The sequence below is a fragment of the Pleuronectes platessa genome, chromosome 16, assembly GCF_947347685.1.
Source record: "Pleuronectes platessa chromosome 16, fPlePla1.1, whole genome shotgun sequence".
NCBI lineage: Eukaryota > Metazoa > Chordata > Actinopteri > Pleuronectiformes > Pleuronectidae > Pleuronectes > Pleuronectes platessa.
The window spans coordinates 14,000,659-14,013,355 of NC_070641.1; the positions used below are offsets into that span (position 1 = coordinate 14,000,659).

The 12,697-nt window shown below is 45.7% G+C and overlaps 1 protein-coding gene across 1 annotated transcript in view; it reads left to right on the top strand.

Moving 5' to 3' along the window:
* The first annotated feature begins 284 nt into the window (after nt 1-284).
* LOC128458802 (potassium channel subfamily T member 2) overlaps nt 285-12,697 on the top strand; it is a 33,649-nt gene continuing 21,236 nt past the window's right edge. The window contains exons 1-6 of the mRNA XM_053443795.1: nt 285-806; nt 10,187-10,266; nt 11,032-11,134; nt 11,380-11,442; nt 12,202-12,250; nt 12,599-12,658. Of these exons, the coding sequence (XP_053299770.1) occupies nt 718-806; nt 10,187-10,266; nt 11,032-11,134; nt 11,380-11,442; nt 12,202-12,250; nt 12,599-12,658 (444 nt within the window). The 5' untranslated portion in view covers nt 285-717. The remainder of the gene's footprint in view (nt 807-10,186; nt 10,267-11,031; nt 11,135-11,379; nt 11,443-12,201; nt 12,251-12,598; nt 12,659-12,697) is intronic.

The window sequence follows — 12,697 nt, forward strand, 5'->3', positions numbered from 1 at the left end:
GGCCAATTACCAGCATTTATACAGAGCGTGCTTCTTTTAAACTGAATCCAGACAGAATCCCAGATTTAATGAGGAAACAGCTCTATGTGCGCAGTAATAATAATTATAGATGCGCTCAGGTCTCCACAGAAGTGTGGTCACGTGTGTATCTGTGACAGTTGTATTGCCATTCAGCAGAGAACAGAATTCAGCTCATGGCGCAGCGCGGATGAAGATGGAGAACATCTATTGTTTTGTAGTATTGTCTTTTTTTTGTCTTTTTTTTTTGTTGCTGAAATGAAAAGTGCAGCGTTCCTCAAAGGCTGGTTACACAGGCGGTGCGCCCATGCGGAGCTCGCCCAGGGAGGATGCTGCTGGTGATGTTGAGGGAGACAACCAGTTGCTCTCAGGCTGTCACAGGGAAAGTGCAGCCTCCTCCCCCCCTGCACACCGACGGATGAACATCTTCGACCTGTTGCCTCGGCTGGAAGAGAAAAGTAGAGGCTGCGCGCTGCCGGCTGCCACCACAATACACACAAGTTGATTCTCTTTCTGTCTGGGAAGGAGGTCTGCGACGACACCATGAGACCTATCGATGCGTTCTTTATTCATCCACGGTTTGAATAGTAGAAGGGAGAAGAGCGGAGTTGGGTTTTGGGGGGTCCACCTCCTCGGTTTGGAGGTGCGGTTTGCGTTCATTTCCGTCTGTGTCTCCGGGCTCTGAGGAGGAGGAAGACCATGGTTGAACTGGAGAAGGAGGTGCTCCCGCTGCCCCCTCGGTACCGGTTCCGAGACCTGTTGCTCGGGGACTGGCAGACCGACGACAGGTAAGGATGCTGCCGCCTGCACCGTTTACGCACGGCGCACCGAATCTGTTGCGCATCTGTGTGCCATGAGAGGTTACTCAGAAGAAGGGTACTCGTTTGTTTTTGAGTTCGCATTTTCTCTCTGTCATGTCATGTCGTGGAGTCAGGCGTAATATGCGTTGAGATATTTTGCCACCAGTTGCGCGTCTGCTCAGGAAGCTGCAGCAGGTTTACTCCTTCTCCTATGTGCGTAGAGGCGATCAATGCAATACTATCACACCAAAAGCAATAGTGCAATTAAACCATACGAAGAGAAACATACTCAAAAGAGATGTGCTGACTAAATATTGATTAAAAACTTTTGTTTTTACTAACACTCTTACATTTGAAACCTCTGGTGCCACCAACCAGGAGGGAAATGGAGCAGGCCATAGATGTCCCCATGTCTATGTTGCTCCTCGTGTCATAATTCCTGAGGTTTACAGTGAACCATCTGCCACCTGCACATGCAATTTCAAGTGGGCGCTTTCAGTGACTGGCAATTAACCTTTGCTTACACTCCATTTAGAGGGCTGCAGAGATCTGACATGCCATATATGCATCACTTTATTTGACCATTTCATCAATCGGAACCTTAACCCTCATTTCACGCCTGGCATCTCCTGTTGCTGGGTGGAAATGAGGACCAAAAAATGCTTGTGGTTGAGTGGGTGTTGTGAGCAGCCAGATAATTGGGGAAACTTGCTGCTGAATGCACAGAGGAGACGACCAGTTCAGGTCTATTGACAGGATTTATAACAGAACCTGCTGCTGCTAAGTTGCACATGACACAGTGGCCTAGTGTCTCAATTCTTCTCAATATATTGAAACTGTCTACGCAAAAGCAGCCACTTATCTCTTCACTGTGAATCCATCGAAGGGTCTTGTTTCACAGAACCGAAGCCTTGCAAAGGGCCCGCTACACCCTGGCCGTGCTCCTCTGGCGTTCTTTCATTACTATTGCCTGAGGACTGATGTTTCCAGACCAGTGTGCAGGATGATCTCAGTCACCTGTTTACAAAGGTGCAGCAGTGGAGGGGGGGGTGGAGTCCTGCTCTTTTTCTTGGAAGTCCATCAATAAAGGGACGTTTTATAGTCCTCATCCTCTAAGAAAAAGAAGCCGACCACACAGCGGATGACTTCACCGAATGGATGTCGCAGAAATAAAAAATTAAGTGGCAGCGAGGTTGGTTTGGAGGCTATAGAGACATTTGTAAAGGAGTGTGTGTCAGTGCCACAGATGGGCTGTAATTACCTTAAACACATGGTGTGGATGAATGTATTCAGGAGTATGGTGTCGAAAGAGGTTCCAGTCTAACTCGTTCATTTATTTTGACGTTCTTCTTTCATCATTGGAGTGTTTTCGGAGAAAACCAGTCCCTTGTACCTTATCTGCGTGAAAACATGCTTTTATTTGCAAATGTCTAGAAAACTTGTGAGAGCGAGCGACTGTCAGAGGGTCGAGATGTTGGTCCCGTTGCCCATGAGGGAGTAATGGTGGCAATAACATGGGCTCATTAGAAGGAACGTGAGGAGCCTTAATTGATCGTGCATGACCGAAAGCTTAATTATGGCTAAATCACGTAGAGTTTGTCTGTTATGGTCCATTAATAGATAAAGCCTTTAACTAAACAGCCCCCTCTTTCCAGGGCCAGACGCGCTCCAGTGGACGCAGGTGCACAGATAGCTCCGTAGTACGACCAGGTCTCAGAGCAAACACACTCCCACAGATCAGAGTTGTCAACATGTGTATATACGCACAACTTATCTCCCTGACACATGCACTCATTGTCCTCTTTCATGTATGTATGTACCCTTCATTTTTCAGATTATTTAATTGGTGTTTTGGGGCGCTGGGGTTTGTGTATGCGTAGGTTGCCCTGGCCCTTCATGAATACTTTATACTTTTATTTAACACCTCTCTTTATCTTTAAACAAGATTTGGCAAAAACATTAAAAAAAAATCTGCATGTACTACACACATTAGATTTTGCATCAGGCCCTCTCTCCACAGACAGATTTTCCATGGCGGCCTCCTGCTAAAGGTTTGGCTACACCAGCCAATTATGGTTATCAGTGTGGTTCGAGGTTGTGTCTGGTAATTGATCAGTAAGTGTTCTGCTGTTACAGAAATGTGTCAAGGACAAAGAGGCGGGGGAATTTGAATGCCACTGCTCTGATTACCCTAAAACCAGTTATATTTTCTGGCAGTGAGTCAGAGGCTTCTGTTTTCAGGAAATGCCAGATGACTTAACAATTAAATACAGACTGACGATAAGGAGTTTACCCGTCACAGGAGCCATCTGGCTTCTCCCTTAAAACAACTCGATATCCAACTTTAGAATTAAGGCTTATTGTTGATATCAGCTTTCGTCTTTGCCTTTCCGTAAATTTGATCACAGTTGTGTTAAATCTGTTAAATATGTTATTCTTTGTCCTTTGCCCAAATACTACTATTTTCCTACCCAAGCACTTTCATTACCTCTGCCAAGGAGGTTATATTTTCACCCCTGTCAATTTGTTTCTTGGTTTATTTGTGAGCAAGAATACTAAGAAACTATGGAGGGATGTTGAATGGGTTAGGAAAGAATCCTGTACATTTAGGTTCTGATCTGGATCAGGGTTTTCTGGAATTGTTTCATTGAAAACTTCATTGATTTCTCAGAGAATAATTCTTTGATCTAAGAAAAATCTGGCATTTTAAGGGGACTGATATTTCTGAGTGTGTGCAATTAGATGCAGTTCAAAATATGCTGGTATTATACATTTTGAGATTACTCAAAATAGTTGGCTAATTGCACGGCAGTTACAGTGTTCCAAAATAAACTGTTCCTCTCAAATTTGCTAGAATGTTCCCAGTATGTCTAATTTTGCTGCACAGTAGACAGTCTCAGTGGGGGTTCTCCTCTGAGTCCAGGATTACCATACAAAAGACGCCCTTTTGTCATTTGAAACAATCTCTTATTTGCTGTCGCCTCCACATCTCCCCTCAATCGATCTCCGTCTCCCTGCCATCCTTCCTCCCCGTGCCCCTGCTTCCATCGCCTCCTTTTTAATTCTTCCAGTCAAGCCTTTATTTAGTGAAGCCAATGTGGAGCATGATCCATCAATACTGTCAATAATCTGGCTTGTTTTGTGCCTCGACTTCACTGTAGAAGGTGGTTGCCAGAGTCTTTTAGTGAGACAATATATTTCTCTCATGAATTTCCCTGTCAAGAGTTGTAGGACTGTGTATTTGTGATGCCTCATGTCTGCAGAGCCGGAGCCTGCGTAAAGGGAAGTTATTAACAATATACAGATGTGACTTGTATGATGTGAGGAGGTGATTTTATCAGATTAGACGCTGGGTGAGATAGATGGGGTCATAAGGGAGCAGGCAGACCTCATGACATCCCTCATTACGGTTTTGCATGTTCTCCCAGCAAAATTAATTGGGGGGTGGGGAGGGGGCTCTGCATCAGTGTAGAACGGGGTAGGATAATAAAACCAGAGCATCAGGCCCCATGAACGTCCCTGTTAATTAGAAAAAGCTCCTAAAAAACGACATAAACAACATGCTGATTAATATTGGCAAAAAGGAAAGGTTGGGCGGGACATTAGAGAAAAGGCTGTTTGAGGAAGAAAAGGGGGGGCATGGTGAGGGGATGATGCCCTTGCAGAGAACATCATGCACGTGGCGTCTGGTGAACATGAGCTGAGCGAGAAGGCTGTTTACTGTACGGAGACAACAGTGCCTGAAGTGAGACTCTTCCCTTTGGTCGCAGAGTCAGACTTTATCACATTTTTGTTCCTCGCACTCCAGCGACCTCTGCGTCCTGAGGCAAAGTGTGGAGAACCTCTAATATCTATGTACAATAAAAGATACAGACACACGCTAGATATATACACTGTATATAGCAGCTAAATCCTTGATTCATTGTCGTCTTTGATAACAGCAGTCACCTGAGGCTGTGGAGAGAGCGGCATCAGAGCAGGGTGTGTCTCCCCAGGCCATACACCACCACTGGCCTTTGATAAGTTAAGAAACCGGATTCCCCGACCTGCTTTTCTGTTAGAGGAGCGCTGCCAACACTTACAAGCCTTCCTGCTATGGATACTAACACAGCCATCAGCTGACTAGCAATTGTCCGAGCTCTTTTCGGGCTCTCACAGAGTTAGATGTTGAGGCATCAAGACTGGGGGCAGGGAGCTGCTGAGCCACACCGTTGTGGGGGATCACAAACAGAATTGTCCACTGATTGTAGCCCCCCTATTCCAAAACTGAGTTAGCTTCAAGGCTGCTACACACTAAAGGATAATCAGCCTGATTTTGGACCCAATTACCCCCCTTCCGACAAAGTCTCTGGAATCGCCACTGGGAAATCTTGAAAGTGTGCAGTCTGGTCAAATTGTCAAGTGTGTGTCTTCTGAAGATTATACGAATAAAGATTGGTTGAATCTGTCATTTTCTGTGGTCTCCCGTGTTTAAAAAAACAACCTGTCAAGAGTTGGAAGTCCTCTAGTGCGCAGCCGCCCTTAATACAACACAGGAGTTGTCTTTCAAATCCATGCAGCCCCCTGGTGACACCATGGAGAGGCAATAAAGATGATTCCTCTCATGTTTCACTCTGAAGCGCATGTCGGCCTCAAAGCAGGGATTTGAAGGCGGCTTTGAAACTGACTGATATCTCTTATATGTCTGCATCTGAGGCTAATGTAATCAAAAGGGACGGGGATATTGGATGTCATTGGATGCCGTTTAATAGAGACCAATTTGAGTCATATTAGGTTTCATGACAGGAGGGACGAATGGGGGGTTTCGAAGTGTTTTAAATCATCGTTTTGTTTTGAGAGGGGTGGCGAAGGAACCGCTGGGGTCTGTTCCTTCTTCAGGTAAACAAAAGAATGGGGGACAATGTGAACGTGTCAACACATCAGTAGAGAATGATGATTTCAGGGAAGGATGAGGCAAGGCGGGTTACGTCAGGGAGCAGGAGTGGGTAGGAACGGCTGGAGCACTTCCACCGATGATGAATGGAAAGTTTTATTCCATGGGAACCCAGAGGTAGTCCAGGAAATGGCTCTGTGTAAAAGCCGCAGTGCACGTTTACTCGCTGTCATTATCCTGCGGGGTGCATGACATATTTCCTCGAAAGTGATGACTGTCATTTTCCTGCGGCTCTTACAGATGGAGGCGGTTGTTGTAGCCGACAGACCCCGGAGCTTTGATGTAGACTGGTCAGCTTTCTCCTCTGGTTATAGACGGATAGGGCAGAGAAAGAGAATCTGTTAAAGGTCGTCATTAAGTAGTTATGAGAGGAAAGTACGTGCTTGTTTCACTGCAGTGATTAAGTCGGTTTTGATGAGCTCTGTTGGAAGTGGAGTGTTTCATCTGACACTTCAGCCGACGTGAAGCTGTGCTCCGTCCACCGTGGAAGGAGAAGCTTGCTAGCGGGGGCGATGCACAGGTCTTCTCATTTTTCATTGCATTTTCTTTCATTTATTCTTTATTCATTTTCCATCAACACTCTCCAACAGTCGTGAATTATCTGGGTCAGGGACAGGCTGGCCTTTCCACTGTTGGCTGAATGAAGAACAGCTTGGGTTCCTTAAGATGCTAAAGCAGACCCATGGTGCTGCGCAGTTTATTGTCCCTCTTATTACATTGAATTTCCCCCTGGCCTCATTTGTACCTTTTTATATAAATGTTTGACATTGTCTGCCTTTTACCAGTCTTTTATTTGTGCCCTATTTTCACAGAGGATTTCCCATTTGCCCATTCACCAGCGTGCTGAGTAATAAACTTCAAACTAGTGTGTGGCCAACAGCAATTTTCCATCAAGTCTTCAGTGGCAGCACATTTCTTTCTTTCGATGAGAGCAGCTGCTTTAAAAACAACATTTCCACTGGTCCGCTGATTTCTCTCTGAATTCGTGTCAATGCTAATGCTCATGAACAGCATTTTCTCTCTGCTCCCAGATAATTTAGATGTTCCATGCATGAACTGCCATCTCAGTTTTTCGCACATCTTCCATGTGCAAAATCGATAAATATTTTCATCTTACAAATCACACTATGTTTGAATATCCGTTATGGATTTATTTCTTTTACAAAATCATGTCCCAGGTATATTCGCCTACTTCCTGTTATTTTAACAGAATAAATCATTCTAGACTCCCCCCCTTGTAACCTATTGTTTCCTGCTTTCTTCTACCTTCATGAATATACTATTTCTGAGTTGTGTGCAGACGTGACCAACCAGTGCTGTTCACAGAGAGATTGGGGTTTCTTTAGTCTCATCCACTGTGTCATTAGACGGCCAGTGCTGTGTCATTATGGAGCACAGGCATGGGTGGAAGCAGCAGGAGAACAAGGTTCATCTCTCTCCCTCTCTCTTTCTCTCAAAGAGCCTCCTCCGCATGCCCCCCCCCCCCCCCCCCCCTCCCTCTGTCTGTCGGTCCATCTGCCTGTGTCTATTAATTTGTCTGTGGTTTTTTTCTTTTCCGCTCTAGACCTATCTCTCTGTCTCTCTCTCTTTCAGACTTCAATTCTACATGCAAATAGGCAAATGCTAATTGTCTCCCCAGACTCAGGTTGGAAATGTTATACAATTCCCCACTTTCCTCACGTGCTCTTATTCGCAGCCATTAAACCTGTTTGTTTTGCTTTATCAAAGCCCACGAGATGAGTCTTAGCGTCCCGGCTCCGAACAATTACTTTGATAAACGTATATGTTGAATATGCAGCGGAGAGGAGAGTGAGACAGACCTCTTTGGGGCTTAGTATCGTGGTATCTCTTAAAGCAATACCCTGAAGTGGTTGTTTCCATAATCCAATGTTGTGCTTTTTTTCTTTTTGGAGGGCCTTAGGGAGGGCTGCAATGCCCAGAGGTGACTCTATCATGTGGCTGTGTGCTTTTTGTGTTGAAATAATGCTCTTTATGAGTTTTTAATGTGTTTTTCTCCCCCCTGTCCTCCCTTTAGATTAAAGATCCGGGCTCTCAATCTATCCCACAGCTCAACTCTTTATTGGGCCATATTTCCACTTTACTTTTCATCCCCCGCTGTACGCTTGAGTGGAGCAGCTCCTACATCAGGGCCGAAATAGCCTCTGAAGCTTTCGTCCTCTTGAAGTTCTCCAAGAGGCTGAGATGAACTAAGAAATGCATGGCTGGCCGGTTTTAAGAACGTATCTCAGTTTAAGTGTCCTGAAGAAATAACAAACAGGCAGCGAGGAACGCTGTCGCGATTGGACATTGGAGGCACACAGTTCTTGTAAGAAAGACACATTACCTTGATTGAAAGTGAACATTTAAGCAGTCAGTCTTTTTTGGATGATTATGTTCTGAGCGGTTTTGGCGCTTTCCAGAAGAAGTCAACACATGAGCAAGGCTCTCATCAGAGCCATAGAACTGTGGCGTAAGGTAGCTGTGGGAAATCTAGAGTGGTTTATAGCTGGTCGCAAAAAATAGTGATGGGACACAGACGACCAGTTATCCTATTTCCTAATTCTAATAAGTAATCAAATCGTCTTGATTACACCATTATTGTAATAAACCGAATTATACTTGATTGTGACTTCGATGATGATTTGCAAATTAAATGTGCGTCAGAAAAGAGAACGTGTACCTTATCTGAGGTTAACCTGTTTGTCACAGAAAACAAACCTTTACAAAGCATCGATCTCTTTCTCTTCATTTATTTCTTCTCTTTGCTTTATCTTTGCGGATAAATGATTTACTGCCATTGCAGGTTTTTCCTTTTTTTTTTATAATGGATGGGTAATATTTGCTTCAGAAACTGATAGGGCTCTCTGCTTGTAGTGCTGCCATGGTATTGACTGTTTGATTGCTCTGTGCATAATAGAACTTGTGCAGTCGTATGGTCGATTAGCTCGGTAGGACACACACGCACACGCACACACACACACACACACACACACCTGCATGCCCACATAATCTTTCCTTACTATTCCCTACGGTCTACTCCTTCAAATACTGCAGGGCTTCCTATTTCTCCAGTAATCCATTCACAAGGGTGCACTTACACATCCTTGAGTTTTCTTTCTTTAGCCTGGGGAGCCTCTGTGCACATCTGCATGTTCTGCTGTCTCCCGTCACGTGTGTGCAGGAAGCGTTGTTGTCAGCAGGCTGCTGGGAGCAAGGGGCGCCCTCAACAAGTTGGAGCGGGGCTATCGGCTCCAGTGGCTGAGCACACTCGCTGCACTTGTGTTTGCTCACATCTGCTCATGTGAGAGGGAAGGGAGGCAAAAGACAACGACTCCTCTGTTGCCATAGCAACACTGAGGCCTGTCCCCCCCCCCCCAAATGTTGCTTGGAATGTGTTGTGCGTTTTGAGTTTTCTCGGTCTCACTGGTCTGTGTGTGCATGTGGAGTGTCGTGTGGAGCACCGGTATAGCGTCACTCTGGAACCCTGGGAAGCCCCCCCCCGACCGCCGCCGCCGCCACCTCTTCCTCTTCCTGCTGACAGGAGAATAGACTGCAGTTGTTCTGCCTCCCTTTCATGTGTCTCTGTGCTGTGAGGAGACCACCGGAAAGCCGGGCCGTGGCGTTTTTTCATCCTCAACCTGAGTCATCCACTCCTCCCTCCGCCCGATGAAAGGAGGGCTGCTGAGAACTCTCCCCCGAGGTGGTCAGACAGGAAACACTGTCCCCTCTCTGACTCTGTCGGCCTGGTTGTGTGTCTCCACCCCATGTAAAGGCCGTCTGAGGAGCACCTCGTTGTCCCTCTCATCATGGCTCCTCATGAGGGCCGATGTCAGATAGGCGCGTGAATGGCACAATAATCCTGTTGACCTGGTTGCAGGTGTGTATTCTGGGCCTGCATGTGTACAGTAAGTGTTGTGTCTGTGTGTGTGTGTGTGTGTGTGTGGGTGAGTGTGCGTCCTTCTAACAGGAGGGTGCCAGAATGGAAAAGGAGAAAGAGCAGTAATTATGGCCTCCCATGTTCAGCAGAAACATCAGAGGGAAGTAATTTGTTGCTCTATATTTAATCAGTGGAGATAACGAGACTGACTGCAGCTGTCGGAGCTTATGGGCAGGCAGACCAGCCGGAACACCATTTCCTCCAAAACCCATTATTCTTTAATGTGGTCAGCCACAGCATTTTATTTCCATACTTTTCAATGTTCAAATAATCATTATCGCCCATTCTATCTCCAGTTTGCTCAATTGTTCACTTTTTTTCCTCCCTTCCCCCACTCTTCCTTACCTCTATTCTTTTATCTTTTATCCTCTTCTATCCCGTGACTCGCCTCCATAAAGGAAGCATTTTATGGAGGCCTATTGTTTTCCCTTGTCCCTTCATTATCCCAATAGGTCTCTCTCTCACTGCCTCTGCCCATCTCTCCGTCCCTCTCTTTAGGGTGCAGGTAGAGTTCTATGTGAATGAGAACACTTTCAAGGAGCGCCTCAAGCTGTTCTTCATCAAAAACCAAAGATCCAGTGAGTTGCCTTGTGTGTTTGGGATCACGCCTTCTCTGTCTGTAATTGCCCGGGTGAATTCCCCCGTCCGCTGTCTGTTTTGTTTCCACATGAGTTGTTCTTATATTATTTTTTTTCCGATTGCAGAGATGTGTTTCATTGTAGTGTGTGTGATGTTCCTGTCTCTGTTGCTCTGCATTTCATCACCAGTTGTTCAACTTTGTCCGCTCACTGTTTTATATATGTCTGTGTAGTGACTCTGGTTTTCTGTGGACTGACTTATTCTACTCACATTTTATTCCATTTGAAATATTTATTCTCCTGCATAATTAAAATCCATTGAAAGAGTCATTCATAAAACGTTAACTCAAAATAGATTGAGGTTGAAATGTCAGGTTTATTTTATGCTCATCCTTTTTTTAAATTAAAAATCTAATCACTGTAATATTGATATAACCTGAGGTGTGAGGCATGCAAGATTAACATTCAGCAGGCAAGATGAAATACTGAATAGTGTTTTATTACAATAAACCAGCTATTGCTTTATGTAAAATATGGAACAGGTCGTGTTTTGGCGAACAATGTGCTATTTTTATTGTTTGTGGTGATAAATGGCTTATGAGCTGCTATTGTTTCTCCATGCAGGGATATTCTGTGTGTTCACTGTTTGTGTTGTGTCTTCGTGCCTTAGAGCTTTAAACTTCATAAAGAGCTTATTCGTGTTTTTGATGAATTGCACTGCCGATGTGTATTTCCGGTCATCTTTTTTCTTTTCTTTCATTGCAGGTCTGCGGGTGCGAATGTTCAACTTTGCTCTGAAAGTGCTGAGCTGCCTCCTCTACATTGTCAGAGTCCTGCTGGACAATCCGCAACAGGAGAGACAGGACTGGTGAGAAAAGCGTGATAACGGGGGGGGTGAAACACGGCCTCTGTGAATGTGCCGAGGCCTGATAGCAGGAACAAGTGCGCCAGGTCGATTGGATGAGATAACACTGTGTATAGTGTGTCCTGTAAAGAGGATTGGATGTGAGATTATGGAGGAAGGTGGAGATGCAAATCGGGAGAGTAAACTGAGGGTCGGTCACGTTGTTAGTCATTTTTGTGTGTTGTTGTCTTTGTCTTTCTCTCCTGCAGCTTGAGCAGAGCCAACTGCACCAAACAAAACTCATCCTCTCATGCCTGGAGTGAGTTTGACTGGTAAGCATGTGTCTCTAATGAGGAGGGATGGCTTCGGCCCGCAGAGGGACCATAAAAACCAGGGGGGGGGGGGGGGGGACTGGCATCTCAAACACCGGTCCACCGGTCGGAAATGTTGTATAACCCAATCAATGCAACTTCACTTAACTGATGCAGTTCACCATGCTGATATCGAGCATTACAGATGCACATTCATTCGTCACAATCTAAATCCATTGATTAGCTGTCGACATAATACATACGTAGTGCCTGCGCGGCCTAATCAACAACGATCTAGTGGAGATAAAGTATGTAATATACAGCAACAGGGAGGGGAACCAGGAAGTGCAGATGGACTGAGGGCTACGCCATGTCTCCTGCTCAGGGACCTATTGATCTAATTGGTGGCTGGTGACACTGGCTAAGCTCTGGCTCCAAATGAATAAGGAGGCTGACAGAGTGAGATCAGCAGAGGGCCGGGCCGCCTCCTGCTCCAGGCAGCAGACTCACAGTAGCGCAGGCAGGCGAGCAGCCAAGGAGCCATAAGCCCCAGGGTGTCTTTGAACAAAAAAAAAAGAAAAAGCCTTTCTCTCACAATATGGCTGTAAATTTCCAATTTGACTGCTGAATCACTTCTCGAGCCTTTTGGTCCTGCATGGCCCCCGAGTGTTGTTGTGTTGGGCAGAGAAGGATTTCAATATCTTGTCGAATTTCTTTTCATTAAATTTTGTCTTTCTCTGCCACATTTCTCTCCTCTCTTCCTTTCCTGCCGCTCCGCAGGAAACTGATCATCTGGGTGGATAGACCGCTACCGCTCTGGGCACTGCAGGTCAGATGCATCAGTACACTCCTGTATAAACAAGGCCCCAGTCTGTTTACACTCATTTCTGCATACATGAATGTTCACACGGGTGCATGCGCGTTCCTTTTTATTGGTTTTAAGGACAATGAATTCGCACCGGTGTATGTACACAGTCAGACGCCCCCGGTTGTCTCTTGCTTCACTTAAACCTGCTCCCTCTGAAGCGCAATCACCAGCACGCCTACTGATTCCACCCACGCTCTCCTCTTCCATCTCTGCGACTCCTAACTCCTCTCTGCTCTGGTGTCTGTCTGACTACTGTATCTCCGCTCCACCTCTCTCTCTCTCACCCCTCTGTCTCCTTCCTTTTTGCAGGTGTTTGTGGCTTTCATCAGCTTCTCAGAGACGATGCTGCTCGTGTATCTAAGCTACAAGGTGAGTCGCACCCCGACTGCACGTCTGAGGCCACATGTG